General features: G+C 47.4%; 1 protein-coding gene across 4 annotated transcripts in view; it reads right to left on the bottom strand.

Annotated features, from left to right (window-relative positions):
* TOP2B (DNA topoisomerase II beta) overlaps positions 1-19,852 on the bottom strand; it is a 683,650-nt gene that overhangs the window by 316,072 nt on the left and 347,726 nt on the right. For all 4 annotated transcript variants that reach the window (XM_086942134.1, XM_086942133.1, XM_086942135.1 and 1 more), the window contains exon 16: positions 9,272-9,381. In XM_086942134.1, the coding sequence (XP_086798260.1) occupies positions 9,272-9,381 (110 nt within the window). The remainder of the gene's footprint in view (positions 1-9,271; positions 9,382-19,852) is intronic.

Raw genomic sequence — 19,852 nt, 5'->3', positions numbered from 1 at the left:
CCCCTCGCTTAGACCTATCCTCCCCCCCCCCACTTGGTTTACAACAGTGACTCCCCAAGTCGTTCTAACTATTCTTCATATCCCCCCCTTCCTCACTCCCCCTAACCTCCTCCTCACGTCCCAGCCATGCCACGCCCCCCCCCCCCTCCCGACCCAGCACTCTCCAGACATAGCCCCAACTCATGGAACATCCTATATCCCTCAAACCTTCCAAAGAATGGCAACAAAATGTTCAAACTAAAATTACTTACTTGTCACCCAGAAACCTTAATAGCTTATACCTACCTTAGTCTGTAGTAGTTCTTTGTACTTAACACTAGTTTGTGATTCTGAGCTTTCCCATTTGCATCTATCTCCTGAGTGACTCTACAACATATACATTTCCTTTTCTGTTATCTGTATCTCTTTCTTGTGGGACTCTTCAACTCGCTGACTCCCTCCGTTTGTCCTCCCTGACACTTGCCTTTCGTGGTCCTGCTGTAGTATTGTGACCCCAGAACAGACGCCTGATCAGACGCTGTCCATGGGGTAGGTGCATCGGCCTGGACCGTACGCCGCCGAAGGTACCATACCTTTATCAGCCGGTCCCAAGGGAGCAGACTGCGAGGTACCTCAGGGAATCTTCTGGGGTCACAATACTACAGCAGGACCAATCGGCCTGCACTCCGGTATTACCGACCATAGAAGGTTGTATACCACATTACAAGTTTTGTTTATCACTATTATATTTCTTTCACTGTGTGGTACTATCTACTGAGGTCCTGAAGAATTGCTATTAAGGCAAGAAACATGTCGACCAAACTAGAGGGTAGTAGTTAATTTGCTTGGATAGTTCTAGGGCATTTATCTCCCCTCTCACCTTTTTTAACCAAGGGAGCCTTCCACGAGAATAAATTAGTTTGTGGACTGACCCACCTTTTTTAACTTCACCTTTTCACGCCACGACCACACTCTCCCGCCCTCTCACACGCATGCACCATATGGCCGGAACAAAAGATCTCCGATAAAGAGCCCCGGTTTCGGGAGCCCGTCAGACATTGCAGACATTGCAGCGCAAGTCTGACGAGGAGCAGAACCCATATGATGAAGCATGACACCTAGCTTGCTGGGTGTGTGAGGGTTTTAGTTCCAACAAGGGGATTCCCCCCTCTGTCTAGCACTCACACCTCGACTCCGTCACTCTTCCCGGGGAACTTTGTACCCTCTTTGTGTTACTAGTTTGTGGACCTGTACACTGGACCCCGTACAATATTGTCCTACTCCAGTCCCTCCTTTGTTAAAAAAAAAAAAAAATGTGGTAATGCCTTCCCAGACCGTCAGGAACTGCTGGAGTCTTCCCCCGACCGGTATTAAATGGTCTGGGGGCAGTGACAAGGCGTCACTGTTTGTTGGGGGCGGAGGATCTGGCATTGTTATTTCCACGTCCTCTGCCTTTGGTGCTGTTCCCACAATATCCACCCCTGTTATTCTTGTTATAGGTGGTCTGCGTGCTCCCCTTGTTGTATTGGGCTTGCTGCAATGCTTGACCTCTAGAGGCTACCCTGTTACCGGAGCGACGAAAGGAACTGCCCCTGAACTGCTGTGACTGCAGGGCCCCCATGGATTTTGCTGTCTCAGTGTCTTTCTTAATCTTTCCAAGGGTCGTGTCTACATCAGGACCAAAAAGAAAGTCATGGTTAACTGGCTGATTAAGCAAAGTGTTTTGGATCTCTGGTTTAAAACCAGAGATGCGGAGCCAGGCATGACGTCTCAGCATAACACTAGTGTTGATGGCCCTAGCGGCTGTGTCTGCTGCATTGAGTGCACACTTGATGGATGCATTTGAAATTAACTTTCCTTCTTGTATGAGCATTTCTCCTCCCTCCTTATAAGCGTCAGGCAGGTGTTGCATCAGCTGTTCTAACGTGTCGTAGTGAGCCCTATCGTATCTAGCTAATAGGGCCTGTGTATTTGCGATCCTCCAAATATTAGCCGCTTGAGCAGCTACACGCTTGCCAGAAGCTTCCAAGATTTTGGATTCTTTGTCCGGAGGAGGAGCATCACCACTAGTCTGAGAGTTTGCTCTATTGCGAGCATTAGCCACAACAAAAGAGTCCAATGGGAGCTGGCCCCTGATGTACGTAGGGTCCACAGGCGCAGGCCGATATTTTCTTTCAATCCTTGGGTTTACAACCCTTGACCTGGTGGTCTCCTTGAAAATGTCAGTAGCATGTTTCAGGACACCTTTTAGCATAGGCAATGTCTTTACTGATTTTTCTGAGGTGGAGAAAGTATCGAACAGAAAGTCCTCCTCCACTGGATCTGCGTGCATTTCCACGGCATGGTTAATGGCCACCCTTTCTAGCAAAGCGTTAAACGCTGCTGTGTCTTCAGTAGGCGAGGTCTTGACACTATAGGACTGAGCATCAGGCGCAGTCTGTGGCTCATCAGGGTCAACCGGGTCATTCCAGGGTTGAGGTTCATCTTGATCTGCGTCAAAGCAGGCGGAAAGCCGGAGGATTGTATTTTGCTTGGGAACTTTTAAAACTTGTTATTTTCACTCGCACTGCTTTAAAATTGTTCTCACCTTAACTCAGCAGCGCCTGCCTTGCGCGCCGAGCAGCCCTCCTGACCCCCCCTGACACAGCGGATCCGAGCGCTGACACAGGGGAAACACCCAAACCTCCATCGCGGCTCGAAGGCGAAGCCACGCCCATCTCGAGGCCACGCCCACTTGAAACAGTACATAAACGCTGATTGAAAGCGCCGTGTATTATTGTTTATTTCACCTCTGAGGCGGAAAGCCGGAGGATTGTATTTTGCTTTGGGAACTTTTAAAACTTGTTATTTTCACTCGCACTGCTTTAAAATTGTTCTCACCTTAACTCAGCAGCGCCTGCCTTGCGCGCCGAGCAGCCCTCCTGACCCCCCCCTGACACAGCGGATCCGAGCGCTGACACAGGGGAAACACCCAAACCTCCATCGCGGCTCGAAGGCGAAGCCACGCCCATCTCGAGGCCACGCCCACCCCTTACCATACAAAATGTGTCGGCCATACCAGCGCAGCGGACGAGCGCAGCGGGAGCGCCTAAGGCAAGCCCGTCTGCGCCCGGCCTCACCCGGCCGGGCCCAGGGCCAGAACCCCTGCCGGACCAGGCTGCCCCCATGGTAAGCTATTCACGCCGGGACCTCCTCAGTCTCAGACCCACTATTGACATTACATGCAATTATGTGCATGATCTTGAAGGACCATATACTAGCTGTACTCGCTGCCGCCCAGCCCAGCTCAAACTCTCCAGCCGACCTGCTTTGCCCTCAGCTCTTAAACTGGCCACTTTGAACTGTCGCTCACTCCCTAGACATGCATTGCTAATTAATCATCTAATAGAAGATCATGAGCTTGACATCCTGTTCCTCTCGGAAACATGGCTTACAGACCACTCGGACTCAGACGTTGTCCTAGCTACTCCCCCAGGCTTCCTCGTTCAGTCCCAGCCCCGCCCTTCGGGTAGAGGAGGAGGCTTGGCGATCATTCACCGAGACCATCTCACCTGCAGAATTAACGACGCTCATATCATCGATTCCGAAAGCCTTCAATTCACCATCCAGGTAGGACCGACCTACTCACTATCAGGACTCCTAATTTATCGTCCCCCTGGGCATCCGGGCACTTTCTCTAGAGCACTCCTGGATATTATTGCATCTCAGGCCCACTCCACCACCAACTTCTCGATACTAGGGGACCTTAACATTCATTTCGACGACCCCCTAGATACAGGGGCGGCCGACTTGATTGGAGAACTGGCGGCATATGGCCTCCACCTCTCAAATTCCGGAGCCACGCACACCAAAGGCCATCTGCTTGATCCGGTGTTCACTAACATCCTCACTCTTAAAGTCACAGAGTCCCTTCCCCTCCCATGGGCTGACCACTTCATGGTCCCTTTCTCCCTTCCAGGAGCCTTTAAGAAACTCCATAAACCCACCACCTACACTAGGGACAGAGCATGGGCCAGAATATCCACAGAGGATTGGGCCAGAACCTTGAACTCGACTACCCCGACCCCCTCGGAAGATCCGACCACTGCAGACAGTAAATTCAGGGAGTGGATTACCACGTCTCTGGACTCCATCCTCCCAATAAAAACCCGCGAGGATAAGAATGGGAAACTAGGATCTGCCCCATGGTACACTCCGGAACTCCGGACTCTCCGTAAACACTGCAAGAAAGCAGAACGGCTATGGAGGAAAGACTGGCAGCACGCCAGCAAAGATGCCTATCAGCGGTCGGTAAGAATATACAAATCTACCCTGAAGCTTGCGAAAGCCTCCCATTATGACACAAGAATTAAAAACTCCACTAACTCAGCAAGGGAATCTTTTCTCATCGTAAAAGAGTTATTGAAAATACCTGCTCCACCCTCATCCAACACACCCCTGGCGGACAGAAGTAACGAGCTGGCCAACTATTTTAATGCTAAAATCGCCCGCATCTTAAATTCTCTGCCCCCGCCCGGCCTGTCGAACCATATGGACAAGGAGGCATCCACCAATCACACAGGAAGCAGCTCGCTTCCTCAGCTCACTAGCTTTAGGGTAGTAACAAGGAACGAGGTAGACACTACTATGGCCAAAATGAAAAGCGGCTCCCCTCTAGATCCCGCCCCTATCAGATTCCTTAAAACTCTAGCCCCGGTCATCGTGCCCACAATCATGGAGCTCATAAACATATCGCTCTCTCAAGGTTCGGTCCCCCCCAGCTGGAAAAGTGCAGTTGTCAAAGCACTCCTAAAGAAACCCCAGCTGGACCCAGCCGACATGGCGAACTACCGGCCAATCTCACTCCTCCCCTGTATCAGTAAAATGGCCGAGAAATTGGTCAATGGCCAACTGTCACAGTACCTAGAAGCCAACAACATCTTACGGCAGTCCCAGACTGGGTTTCGCCCGGGCCATGGCACGGACTCCGCCCTTCTCGCCGTCATCGAGGAGGCGAGGTGCATCCTGGATTCAGGAGGATCAGTGGCAGTGATCCTCCTGGATCTAAGCGCAGCCTTCGACACAGTCAACCATCGTGTCTTACTTCATCGGCTGGCTGCGGCAGGGATTGCAGGTTCGGCGCTCAGGTGGATAGAGTCTTTCCTCAGAGCGCTCATTCCAGGTGTGGGATGGCAATTTCCATTCTGCCACGCTCCCCCTCATGAGTGGGGTCCCCCAGGGGTCATCACTAAGCCCAACTCTATTTAACGCTTACATGGCCCCTCTCGAAGATGTGGTTACCCCCTTCGGGATTAAAATAGTAAGCTACGCGGACGACACCCAATTAGTCGTCTCACTCTCTTAACTGGACAAACACCCGGACAATCTGCAAAACTGCCTTAAAAATATCCACAACTGGATGTGTGAGTCATCACTCAAATTAAATGGCTCAAAGACTGAAGTCATGCTTCTGGGCAAGCAATGAACCACCATCCCTCCATCGGTCTGGCCAGACTTATTCGGGGAAATCCCCGCCCCGAAACAAGAAATTAAGACCTTAGGAGTATGGCTAGAACCCGAGCTGTCGATGAAAACTCAAGCTACCAAGACAGCAGGGACCTGCTTTGGCCTAATGCGCTCCACTCGGAAGATCCTTCCTCTACTTCCGCCCCTATCCAGGAAACTCCTGGTCCAGGGCCTGGTGCTGGCGCGGCTGGACTACAGCAACATGGTATACCTGGGAGCCCCAGAAGCTACCATGGCTAAACTCCAACGCACGCAGAATGCAGCCGCCCGGTTACTTTTGAATCTCCCTTCCAGAGTATCCGCCAAACCAGCAATTCAGGCTCTCCACTGGCTTCCAATACGCCAAAGGGTCGAATTTAAGGCCCTGTGCATTGCACACAAATTGCTTAATGGTTCTGGCCCTGCTATTCTGAGAGACATGGTTACGCCTTACAAAGCTCCCAGGTCCCTTCGCTCGGAGAATGAGAACCTGGCCAATGTCCCCAGACACAGGAAGACACGTACTGGCGGCCGTCGCTTTTCGGTTAAAGCATCCACCAGATGGAATGCACTCCCCCTCACCCTTCGGCTTGAACCCAATCATCTGATTTTTAGGAAAAAACTGAAAACGCTGTTGTTCCCTAAATAAAGTCCCTCCTTTTTTGTCCTCTGGTCTCCATAAATATTATAGCGCGGGGATGCCCTCGGGTCACCAGGCGCTTTACAAATTGCTAAAAATAAATAAATAAAATAAAAATGATAATTAAATTCATTCTGACTGTAACCCCCTCCCACATCTTCATCGCTGCGTGTGGGAGAGTAGGCATATTGTTGTGTATATGGCTCCACAGGTTCGAAGAGAACAGGTGAGGTGGCTGATTCCCTTTTCCTTTTGAGAGGGATCTTGTATGACTCCAAAGGATGTTCTGGAGCGATCTTTCGTTTGTGAATGGTGAGCCTGCCAGAATCAGAGTCGATGAAGAGCTTCAACTGATTGTCATACGAGGGCGCCTGGAATATAACCTCCTCTGGAATGGACTGAGACTTGGAAGGTCCAGACACCTTCTTGGACGCTTCGGCGCCTTTTGGTGGTTCGACCGCTTTGGGTCGAGCGGTCGGGGGCAGTCCGTATTTAATTGGAGGAAGCACCTGAGACGAACCGACCTTCTTCGAGATCGACGGTGTCTTCGATCCGATCTGCTTTGGTGGATCACAAGCATGCTTGCGGCCTTGCGTCGACTCGAGCGCATGGTGCGCAGCAGGCACAGGTTTGGGCTTCGACGCAATATGCTCGGAGGGTCGGGTTTTGTCTTAGACTCGAGGGCCTTGCTTAGGATCGGCTTGGAGGATGCAAGCGTCGGTTCGACAGTCTTTTTAGCCTGGAGTCCTTTGGCAGTGTCGCCATGTTTGGACGTAGACGTCGACAGCGTCAGAGTGACGTGCTAGACTGTAGAGACTGGCTTCGGCGCCCCGCTCGTTGGGCCGACGCCCCCTTGTGACCCCGAAGGGTCGACGACACTTTCAGACTTGACTGGAGCCAAGGAGTCTGAGGGCGTCGATCCAAGGACTGTCTTCAACAGTTTCGGTTTCGCTTTCGCCTCGGTTGGTTTCGATTTTGATGGATCGACCGATGGCTCCTTTGAAGTATTCTTAGCCGGGCCTTGACACGGGGCTATAGAATGTTGAGTAAGATCTCAGCTAAGGCCTTCCGGCGATGCCTCGACCTGAGCCTTAGAGAGCACAGTGTCAATATTAGGCCCCGCGACTGCGAGTGGGCCCTGCTCATCGCTCGAGTCGTCATCGACGGCTCCGATGGCCTCTATGTCGTCTCCTACCTCGACGACGTCTTCTTCGTGGACGTAGTCTTCTTCGTGGACGTAGTCTTCTTCGTGGACGTAGTCTTCTTCGTGGACGTAGTCTTCTTCGTGGACGTAGTCTTCTTCGTGGACGTAGTCTTCTTCGTGGACGTAGTCTTCTTCGTGGACGTAGTCTTCTTCGTGGACGTAGTCTTCTTCGTGGACGTAGTCTTCTTCGCGGACGTAGTCTTCTTCGTGGACGTAGTCTTCTTCGTGGACGTAGTCTTCTTCGTGGACGTAGTCTTCTTCGTGGACGTAGTCTTCTTCGTCCACATCGAAGTTAGAGTCTTGCTCCGACGCAGGGTCCGACTGCTGGTCAGGATCCTCTTCATCGACGCCTTCATCGGCCTCGAAGATGTTCTCCTGGTCGGGTATCGCTTTTTGCGCCGACTGTCGCGCTGCGCGCCGAAGTCGAAGCGCCTTTTTCTACCGGAACTTGGAACAGGCCATACAGCTGGCCTAGTCGTGGTCCGGGGATAAACATTTATTGCACACTGGGTGCACAACAGTTGGAGGGTATTGTGAGATGCAGACGGGGCATCTTTTGAACGGGCTCCGTTCCATCGTCGTCTTAGTTGGGGCCTTTGGTGTCGAAAAGGGAAACGACCTTCGACGTCCTGTTCGAAGAATTGGATGAAGTATAGGCACCGAACGAGACAATAAAGACGCCCCGAAGGCCTTTTGGCCTTGCGCAAAGAGTTTTATACTGATTCCAAACTGGAGTCAAGAAAGTACATCCGAACCCAATGGCGGAAAAAAACAATCTGAGGATGGAGAGGATGCCCATGCGCACTGTAGTCCAGGGGAGGACCCACCTATCTCGTGATACTTCGAAGACTCTTCCAGGACAACAATGTGCAATCATCCGGACCCAACACTAGGCGGCGATCTATGCACAGATATGAATTCAGCAGCCCACATGCCTCGAACATAAATATACCAAAGTGCATTTGTTATAAACTGGTCTTGGATTTAGTCATTGAGTGTGTGTCTCATTTATTGCCACTATGTGTACAACAAATGTATGAACACAACCCTCTGATAAGCCTAATTGCTTGCACACACTACCACAAATAGGAACATTAGTGTTATCTATTTAGCCTCCATACAACCTCTGGAGACCCACTATACTCACTACACCCCTTTATGGTATAGTATATGGTGAGCCAGCCTCTCCCAGCCAGACAGAACACACATGGAAAGAAAGCACATGCCAGAGACAAATAAAGGGAAGAAAGTCTGCTTTTATGAGAGGAGAGGTAAAGACAAGCGCTACCTAAAATGAGAGAAAGGAACACATTTAAGCAACAAAAGTAACTTAAAGGCAGAGAGCTTGAAATGAGATGAACAATCTTAAGAGAAAACAAAGTCATAATAAACTAAAGGAAAGACACCATCAGATAATATAACAGTTTTCCCTGTCAATGATGAATTGGCCGTCGTGTCACCCATGGTATGACTGTTACAAAGTGAAGTGGATAGTTGTACCCTGCCACATGAGCTTGTCTTGCCATGGAAGAAGCAGAGAAGGCCCACTTTAACAGGTAACCAAACTGAGGCCTCATAAAAAAAAAATGTCTACAGTTGCAAACGTATTATTGGTTTAAATGATTAAAGTAAGTTGTTTGTAGCATCTACAGCCCAATTTCACCTAGCTTGCACACTAAGTACATTCCAGAATAGTGTGTTGTGTCTAATGCTACAGGAGCTATTAAAACCATGCAATGATCACACTATTCACTGATATGTGCCCTATGGACATAAGTGGTTTTCTGATTGAGAAGTGGTGAAGTACATCCACCTCTATGAGCATCAATCCATACATAATATGTTGCAGAATGATGTGATGCAACCCAAACAAAAGGGCACCGAACAGATGCATTTAAAATTTGAATAGCATACGTAAGGCAGAACAAGAATGTAAACGTAACGATTCAGGAACTAGTTCTTACCAAAGTAATGGCAGCATCATCTTCTGGGCCAGCGTACCTAAAAATGATTCGATGCCGATCCATGTCAGCAAAGTACTCTTTCGCTTCTTTAGCAGTGCTCGTACCCAAACCTACAAATATGAGAAATTATCTATTAATTACCTTTTAATAGTTGCTTAATTTCTTGAATATGCACTTGCCTGTGTATGACCCAGATCTTTCTGAATACTGTTCTTTACTTTGCTCAAAAACATTAAATGAATAGGTCACTGTCTTTCACACCTCACCACTACCTCCCAAATACACATACTCACTTGTCCACTGAACACAAATCACAGCTCCCCTCCTATATGGTATGAAGAAGCATAAGAGGAGTGAGAGAGAGGGGAGGGATTGGAAGATGGAGGCGAGAGAAAGTGATGAGAGGAAAAGCGCACTAGCGCACACACAGACACTTGAGCATTTTATAAGGAGATGCCTACTGACCATTTCTCTTTTTGTAACTTCATTTTTTTATGGGACATGCCATGCCCAAAAGAAATGCAGCCTCCCCATGTATAGCAACTCTATATATATTTTATGCAGTATGGATAATAAAGATAGCTTTTTAAAAGAATTTATTGATGCTCAACAGCTTCTTGTGATGTACTGGCATACTTCATGCTAGACATTTGGACATGTGGATTCTAGAATAAGTAGAATAGGCAATACACTAGTGCCTAAAAACTCTACAAGAGGCACAAAGTTCCTTTTCGCGACAAAGAAAAAAAATGAACTCCACAGAACTCATCCCAAACTTTAAGGAAGCTGTTGGAAACCGGTATGATGTATTGAAATAGAACAGGATCAATGGCTGCAATAACCAAACATTTGCTTGATATCCATTTGATTAGTATTGCCTGTCTTACCCATCTGCTAAAGACTACATGTCCTATGTCCGTGGAGAAGTGTGGCTGAATGGTTAGAGCGGCAGACCCTGATGCAGAGGTCTAGCCCGGGACCAGGGTTCAATTGCCGCCTCGGCGGGTCTTGGGCTCAATTTCCGCAGACCTGATAATTCTCGCCTCGGTGCCTATTCTAATCATGGCTCCCACACCAACTCTGGGCAATAGCTTGCTTAATCTCCACAACGGCCCCAACAACGCTAGGATGCCTGGCTTCACCTTGGGGGTGCCTAGGAGTGGGCACTTCACAGGGAAAAGCTAGGAAGGGTTCCACAGCCGTATGCGTACAAGCGCCTGAGATACCCCTTCGGGGGTAGATTCGGTGCGCTATACAAATACTACTGCATTTACATTTCAGAGCTATCTTCCTCACCCTCTTCACCAAGCCAGGATTGATAAAAGCACAACCAACAAAGGCAGAGAGCAGGAACTGCACCAGCCACCATAATTTCCCCAGACAAAAGAAAATGTAGCACCCGTTAACAGCCAAAAGCTAAGGCTCAACCAAAAATTCTCATGCATAACCACCCTACAGAAACAGTACCATCCACGTCCCGCCCACAGATGGGGGTGTGGTCTCAAAGTCCAGCTGTTATCTCGTGTACAGTCACTTCATGACCCAGAACGACATTTTCTCCCGAATTTTTTGATTATCATTTTGATAATTTTTTTTATAGGCTGAAGACTTCTTCTCTAGCCAGCTGTGTTTTATACACTTTAAAACTTTGATTTGTCTTTCAAAAACAGGTAATGTTGGAGCAACAACTCATTAGAAAAGAAGAACACTTTTTGGGAAAACACACAGGAATAATCATTTTAGACTCCAATATCTTGCAGGAGCAGGTGTTTGTCAATATAGTCTGGAAGGCAAAATGGATTTGTGAAGTAATCTCTTTGCAACCCCCTTTTCTTCTGTCCAAGGACTGTGTACAGTTTAAATCTGCAGGCTTTCTATGCAGATTCCGCAGATCTCTGGCATTAAACCCCCTCCTAGCTGCAAGCGTCTGGTTGGACCCGGAAAAAACGAAAGGCTGCTGGAAGCAGCTTGGATTGGACACATGCAAAGAGTCGTGTGCAGGGCTTCGCCAGAGTCCGGACCCTGTGGCCAACCCAGTTGTGAACTGCTGAAGGCTGTATGCATTGGTAGTTCGCCACCTGCCGAGGACTGAGCATTCAGGCCTTAATGCCAATGCCCCTGCACAGCCTTTGGTCGGGCACAACTGGAGTTGGCAGCACACAGTTTTGGGCACAGCACTGTGTCCAATCCTCGCTGTGCAGTGCCAAATGCTATGCCCACCTTTCTTTTATATCAATTGAAGTTCCCTGTTTAATATGTTTGTGTAATATTATATTTAACTTGTACATTCAATATATTTTTGCAAATGAATATTACATGCAGATATATAAATGCAGAATGCACAGGGAACAGTGAAATATGAGAAACATTTCACAGTTGGGGGTAAAATACGTGTGTTCTCATCCTAAAGAGAGGACGAAAACCAGTCTGCCGAGTCTTAACATTGTCAGGGCTAGCAGGATTATGCACTAAGGTGCAGCCAGGTGATCTAAATGATACAGTAAAAATGCAAATTATATAACACATTGTCTGTATTACTTTTATTCATTTGAAAGAGAAAAAACATGTTTGGTAAACAACCTTATCCAGATGAACAGAAAGGAAAGGAGGCTTAGAAGAAAGAGCCTGGAGCTCACTCACTCTCCTGGCAGAGGTGATGGCAACCAGGAATGCAGTTTTAAGAGTTAGAAGACGAAGAGGGCAATTGTGAAGTGGCTCGAAAGGAGCGCACATCAAATAAGTCCGAACAAGGTTCAAGTCCCACTGAGGCATCACAAAAGGAACAGGAGGAAACAGGAGTGATGCCCTTCAAGATTCTATTTACAACAAGGGACTTGAAAAGAGAAGGCTGATCAGGAAGCCTTAAGAAGGCCGAAATGGCAGAGAGGTAGCCCTTGATAGTGCCCAGAGCAGAGCCCTGCTGGGCAAGACAAAGAAAAAAGAGGAGAACCTCTGAAAGACGGGCAGATAGAGTTATTCCACCTGCAGGCGTATACCAATTTTGTGGAGGGACACCAGGCTGCCAGAATCACATCACAGACTTCAGGAGGCAAGTCAAATAGCCTCAACTGTCGCCGCTCAATCTCCACGCATGGAGGTGGAGACTGGACAGGTTTGGGTGGAGGACCATCCCCTGCTGCTGCGACAGAAGGTCCTCCCGAAGAGGCAGACGAATCGGGGGATCGACTGACACGCTGAGTAGCTCGGGATACCAGTACCTTCGTGCCCCAGTACGGAGCCAGAAGGATGACTTGGGCCCGGTCGCGCCTGATCTTCTTCAGCACTCTGGGCAGAAGTGGTATAGGCGGAACGGCGTACAACAGACTAACTCCAGTTGCGACGAAAAGCGTCTCCGAGCGAGTGCCGCTTTGGAAATGCCAACGCGCAGAAGGAATATGCTACTTACCAGTATGCATCTGTTCTTGGCATGTAGGGCTGCTGACATTCATATCTGTGCATAGATCGCCGCCTAGTGTTGGGTCCGGATGATTGCACATTGTTGTCCTGGAAGAGTCTTCGAAATATCACGAGATAGGTGGCTCCTCCTTCGGACTACAGTGCGCATGGGCATCCTCTCCATTCTCAGATTGTTTTTCGCCATTGTGGCAGAGATGGAGTATAGTAAGAGATTGCCATGCAAAGAGTGAATGGTGCAGCTGCGACGGGCACCGGGGAGGTGGGTGGGCGATATGAATGTCAGCAGCCCTACATGCCAAGAACAGATGCATACTGGTAAGTAGCATATTCCGTTCGAGGCATGTGGGCAGCTGAATTCATATCTGTGCATAGAATGTATAGCAGTATCTCCCTTAGCGGTGGATACCTGTGTCAGCTGCAGCAGTCTGGAAAAGAGTTTTGAGAACAGCCTGTCCTACAGCAGCTTGCTGTTTTGAATGTACATCTACACAACAGTGTTTTGTAAATGTATGTGTGGTTGACCATGTGGCTGCTTTACATATTTCGTGTAAAGGAATGTTACCCAGGAAAGCCATGGATGCCCCTAGCTTTCGTGTGGAATGCGCCCTAGGGGGAACTGTTAAGGTGAGTTTGGCTTTTAAATAACATATTTGGATGCACTTAACGATCCATATGGCTATACCAGATTTTGAAATAGGGTTGCCTTTGTGTTGCGGTGAGAAAGCAACAAACAGTTTTGTTTTTCGAAATGCCTTAGTTCTGTCTATGTATTATAGCAGAGCTCTCTTAACATCTAGAGTATGCAAGGCCCTTTCAGCTACTGTTTGTGGATTTTGAAAGAACACTGGCAGTTCGATGGTTTGATTTATATGGAAACGGGATACCACCTTTGTAATGAATTTAGGGTTTGTTCTGAGAACTACTCTATTTGCATGTATTTGAATGAATGGCTCTTGAATAGTTAGGGCTTGCAGCTAGCTAACTTCTCGAAGCGAAGTAATGGCAAATAAGGAAAGCCGTACCAATCACACAGATATAGATGGAAAAAGGAGTTACATTACTAGACATAGGCCAACCATTATAGTCATTTGACAACCGGCAAATAAACCAATATATGACACATAGCATTTAAATTCAAGTCAGGATTAAAACAAGAAAGAGAAAGCCAGAAAATTGTTTTTTGGAAAAATATATATCGTTTGAATATTTATTCAAGTGTTTACAATTTGTATTGAGCCGGTCCTCTGTACCTGTCCAGATACAGAGGACGTCGTCAATATAACGTCTCCACAGCGAGATGTTAGCTATGTATGGGTTGGACTGATGGAGGACCACATTCTTCTCTACCTGGCCCACATAGATGCAGGCCAGGCGGGGAGCAAATGTGGCCCTCATAAAAGTCCCCGATGTCTGTAAGTACAGTTGGCCCCGGTGCTCGAAAAAATTCCCTAACTTACTTGTACGGAGGGCCGATCTGTGTTCATTTAGTCTGGTTCGGACTTCTCTAGAGGTTTCCCCTATGTAAATAAGTTTACATGGGCAACTGATGAGGTAGATTACACTCCTCGTTCGACAGTTCATGAAGCTAGATGGTTTTAGACTGGATAGTTGCTTTAACAATACCAATAAATTTAGAAAAAAAATCACCAGCTTTTGACTAGTGCCAACCACCTAAAAGTTTAGCCAACTAGAAATGTTTTTTTGGAAATATGTTGTGTCTGTAAAAAAACTGTATGCGCAAAAAAGTAATTGTCTGTTTTCTTTTAGAACTTGGTCCTGAAGAAGGTTGTTTATTGTTAGTTCTTAACCGAAACGCTGCGTCGACCCCTGTTCTTACGAACTTTTAAATCAACGTTTGTTTTGTCTACTTTGGTGATTTTTTATGCTTTTAATGAAATGTATAATATACTGCATGTGTAAATTTTTAATGTTTTGTTATGATTGCGATAAATTGTAAACACTTGAATAAAACAATATATATTTTTCCAAAAAACAATTTTCTGGCTTTCTCTTTCTTGTTTTAATCCTGACTTGAATTTAAATGCTATGTGTCATATATTGGTTTATTTGCCGGTTGTCAAATGACTATAATGGTTGGCCTATGTCTAGTAATGTAACTCCTTTTTCCATCTATATCTGTGTGATTGGTATTGCTAAATAACAACTAATTTAGTAACATTATTCCACTCCTTACCAACTTGTTTTACATCATACTTCCCCTGTCCCAAATCTGAGAGATAAGGGGTCCTCCTTTTACTTACTATGAAATAAGGAAAGCCACCTTCCAAGTAAGAAATTGTATTTCGAATGTGTAGTGGTTCAAAAGGTGGTCCCATTAGTCTGGTTAAAACAATGTTGAGATTCCAGACAGGTGAAGGTGGAGGAATTACGAGTTTGAGTCCTTCCATAAACGCTTTAATTGCTGGCACCCTAAATAGTGAAAGGTGTTGGCTGTTCTGAAGATGTGCTGCTAACGCAGCCAAATGTATCCTGATGGATGAATACGCAAAATTGCAGCGTTGTAGGTACAAGAGCTAGCAAATGATGTTTTGAGTAGAAGCATCAAGTGGGTTAATATCGTTGTTACGACAGTAAATGACGAAATGTTACCACTTTGCTGCATAACATGCTCTGGTAGTGGGTTTTCTTGCCTCTTTGATAATATTCATGCAGTCTGGAGGCAAGTTCAGGTATCCAAATTCTAGGATTTCAGGAGCCATATCGCCAGGTTCAGCTGTTGCGGGTCTGGGTGTTGGATTTCTCCATGGCTCTGTGTTAGAAGACTGGGCGTGATTTGCAGTCTTTGATGGGGCACCACTGACAGTTCTAGGAAAGTTGTGTACCATGGTTGCCTCGCCCATGTGGGAGCAACTAGGATCAGTGTTAGCGAATGTTGGCGCAACTTGCATGCCATATCAATCTATAGAGGTTAAGGGGGAAGGTGATAGGTAAGGCTGACCCCCGCTCACACAATAATTAATAAACTGAAGCCTCACCTATTTGAAAGCGCATCCAAATATACGACCAAAAGCGGGGGTCTGATATCTTATCAATGTAAATCCCCTAGATGTGTCAAATAACACTAGTCATATGGTCAAAGTGCTGCAATGTATTGAACTGGCACTTACGAGGAATTTTTTCGAGCACCGGGGCCAACTGTACTTACAGACATCGAGGACTTTTATGAGGGCCACATTTGCTCCCCGCCTGGCCTGCATCTATGTGGGGCAGGTAGAGAAGAATGTGGTCCTCCATCAGTCCAACCCATACATAGCTAACATCTCGCTGTGGAGACGTTATATTGACGACGTCCTCTGTATCTGGACAGGTACAGAGGACCGGCTCAATACATTTTTACAATGGTTGAACCAAGTGGACACCAGCCTCCGATTCACCTGGACCATCAGAAATAAGTATGCGGTCTATCTTGATGTAGACATCACCGCTGTTGATCAAAAACTGGTGACCAGCGTACATCATAAGGCCACAGATAGGAATTCCCTCCTTCATTACCATTCTTTTCACCCCCGAGCACTTCGGGATAACTTGCAGGTCGGGTAATTCTTAAGATACCGGCGCAACTGTTCCTCCACTGATACTTTTCTTGATCAATCCATCGAGTTAGCCACCAAACTCCAACAGCGGGAGTATCCAGTAAAGGTGATCAAACGTGCACAGAAGAGGGCACTCAATACACCACGTGAAGCTTTATTGGAGCGCAATGTGAAAGAAAAACAAACTTGCCTCCCAGTGGTGACGTCGTTTGATCCCCTCTCAACAAAAATAAGACAGATCATAAGAAAGCACCGGTCCATATTGGACACTGCTGTAGATAAGATGGCGGCGCCGCGTTTTGCTTTTAAAAGGGCGTCCAATCTACTAGATAAGTTGGTCCACACACGATATCCCAATGACGTCCAGGCAAGTACCATCCCGGCAGAACACTACCCATGTGGCAATTGTTCGGTTTGTGGGTTAACATCAGCCACAAAAAGTGTAAGGCTACGTGGGGGCAGAACTTGGTTTCTCAACCGGTTCAGCAACTGCAATACAACACCCGTGATTTACAGACTTATGTGCAGTTATGGTTAGTATTATATTGGCCTTACCACCCGCAAGGTGAAGATACGTGTGCAGGAACACCTAAGTACTATCAGAGCCAAAAAGCTTACCACCCGATTGGTGCAACATTTCAATGTGTCTGGACATGAACTCAAAGATCTATAATGGACTGTTTTAGAAAAAGTGGTGGGCGATACACATAATCTGGATAATATCCTGGCAAGAAAAGAAGCAAAATGGATATTTTCTGAAAAAGCGGACCAGGAGGGGCTGAATGAAAATATTGAGTGGAATAAAGTGAGCAGGCGATAAATCTGTACTGTCATGTATCACTCAGTTAATATAAGGGCCTGTACAGATTCTTGCGATAGTAGTCTTGGTATTGTAATATCAGACATCATGTGTAGTGATGGGCACTGACCAGTAATTTGGCAACTTCCCGTATTTACATCCTGGGAGTCCCTTTTTTCGGCAGGATCAAAATGTGAATTTCACAAATATGATGAGGACAATTCGAGCTCTATTTCTACTCCATTCTTAGGCACTGTTGCATTGTCCGACTGTTTAAGTCTGCAGACCTTGTTTACATATAAAGAACTCCCCCATTGCCAGTAATATATATTCTCTCCTACGTGGGAATTTGTAACAATAAAACACTGGGCTTGTGCTGGGTAAAGGCGATAAAACGATATCCATAACGGTATATACCAGCACGAAAATGATTACATACTGTGTGGGGCCCTGTTGGGAATCGACAGCGTAATCGGGACACACAAACAGAGCCCATTCCAAGATGGCCGTGCCACGCGGGAGGCGGAGTTACGTGCCCCACCGGCTACTTCCAGTTCCTCACAGCTACGTGGCGTGAGGATCGTCAGAAGGAGTATGAAGTGGAGAGAGTGTTCGAGTGAATGATGGACTCTCTTCCATTAACGCATGAGAGAATGATTGTTGTTTTAGTGATAATTGGACACATGTTTCACAAAGCGGCATGGGTGAATGCTGGACCGCGGTGCACGCGGTTCTTTCATGAATATATTGGCAGTACGAGGCTCTATTATGCCTTTGGGGGAGGGGGGGGGGGGGGGGGGGGGGGTGTCATAGGCAATAGCACAATTGCTGATGTTTGTTGGCCTGAGAAGTGGGATCAAATATCCGATACTCACTGAGCGCAAACATGATGGCAGCTTGTTAGCTGAAGTGATTTGTTTCGCCAGCTGGCGCAGGGGGCGAGTGGTGTTGCAGAGTGAATGTGAGCCAGTGTATACATCGATAACGCCCCGACCATGTCATTTTCTGTTTTATTAGGTCGAGGTACTATCCGGTTCGTCAGAACCAGAAGTAGCGAGATCTTATCTTTCTTAGAGGGGCTCTTAATCCCGCCTCTAATTTTGGCTCTCTCCCATTGGCTGGCTTCCTAAATGGAGGCCAGCCATTGCAGGAGAGAGCCATCACTCCAAATAGGCTCCGTCCTTTTCGGATTTGGAGGTGTGTTCGGTGTTCTTTCCACTTTTTAGCCACGCCCACCGAACACGCCCCCAAATCCGAAAAAAGACGGAGCTTGCCTCCGTGTAATTAGGCTGCTCTTTCCTCGGCCCCCCTCTCCTGCGCATGCGCAGTGTACCTGCCACCTCGCTGGCTAGCTCAGCGTGCGCTTGATTTGTACCCTAGCGCAGGGAGCGGTTTATTTTTCACAAGCGCTTTGGGAGCGCTTAATTTATCTTTACCGCTGGTGCCCACCCGGCATTGCCAGGTGAAATTGTCCCCGTTGCCGCCCGGCCGCGACCAGGAAGTCAGGCAGGCCGGGGGCGGGACTACAGGACATCCCATGACATCATCCCCGGGCCGCGCTCTGATTGGCTGCCGGCCCGGGACAGGAAAGAGGAAGTCGGGAGCTGCCTGCCGGGGCTCCCATGCCTCTCGTCTAAAATTATCTCCGTTTCAATGTTAGTCTCTATACGATTTTAAACGTTCGTTTTGTTCTTACCTCGTTCCTGTTTCTAAATGTTGACATGTACCGTCGCCCCAGCGCTGCGAATGCTAGTGCCTCGAGTAATAGATCAGCTAACAGTTGGTACTGAGGAGCTACCTAGGTCATAGTGGACTAGGTCTGGGATGTTGGTGCTAATGCTCCGGGTACGAATGAGATTATTATACTGGGAAACATTTTCTTGGTCTTTGTGAATATCAATGATGGGGGTAGACGTTGTTGCAGTCAAATATAGCGCGAATCTGGTCCAGTGCATTTACAAGAGCATCGAATTGCATTCCACGATTATTTTGTATGCACTGGGGGAATTAGACTATTAGCGCACGATGAGCCTGTGTACGACTGTCACCTGGTTCCCCAGTTTCAAAGTCGGCAGCTCTGACCATTAGGCCACATAACGAGTCCTAGTGTCACTGAGTGTGAAATGCTAAACTAATACTGGAAGTGGTGTCTGCGCTGGTATAGATGCCTTTGATTCAATCAATGCTGTGTTCTCGTTTACAGACTACAGTGCTCTATACCGGCACTGGCATGTTAGGACAGATGCCGCGATAATGCGAGTACCAGTACTATCCTAGGGCACTGGGCTGCAGTTCTGAGGTATTAATGTGGCTTTTGATGTATCGCCTATTGCACGAGAGCGTCGATAGTGGGGTTAAGATGAAGCAGTCAGCACAGGTGTCGAGTACTAGTAAAAATACAGTGGTAGTGTGTATATAGAACTGCACTTCGCTTAAACACAGGAGTTAGGGCAGATTAACGCTTGCGCTGTAACGTCTCTAGGTACTGGTCATTACTACACTTTTCTAGCAGCGTGTAGTGTACGGCTGTTTTCTGTTAATCGTCTCCTTGGTTCCGGTCCACCTCTCACTCATTTTCATTTTCGACATCTGAAGTAGGCACTCCAACTTCAGTGGCATTTAAGTGTATCGGACCTTTTGTCTCCACTTGCAACCAAGTCACTGCTGTTAGTGACGTACGTGAAAACAGATGTCCCACTGTAGGCTGTTGTACGTAACGTTGTATTAAAAACTGTCCACAGCCTCACCCTGATGACCTCAGAGCGTGGGCGTTCACATTTGCATCAGGTGATGCGCAATCGTGTTGGCTCG

Source organism: Lissotriton vulgaris, chromosome 10 (genome assembly GCF_964263255.1).
Source record: "Lissotriton vulgaris chromosome 10, aLisVul1.2, whole genome shotgun sequence".
In the NCBI taxonomy this organism is placed as follows: Eukaryota; Metazoa; Chordata; class Amphibia; order Caudata; family Salamandridae; genus Lissotriton; species Lissotriton vulgaris.
Note: the sequence above shows the minus strand (reverse complement) of the source record. Positions and strands in the feature narration are given on the sequence as shown.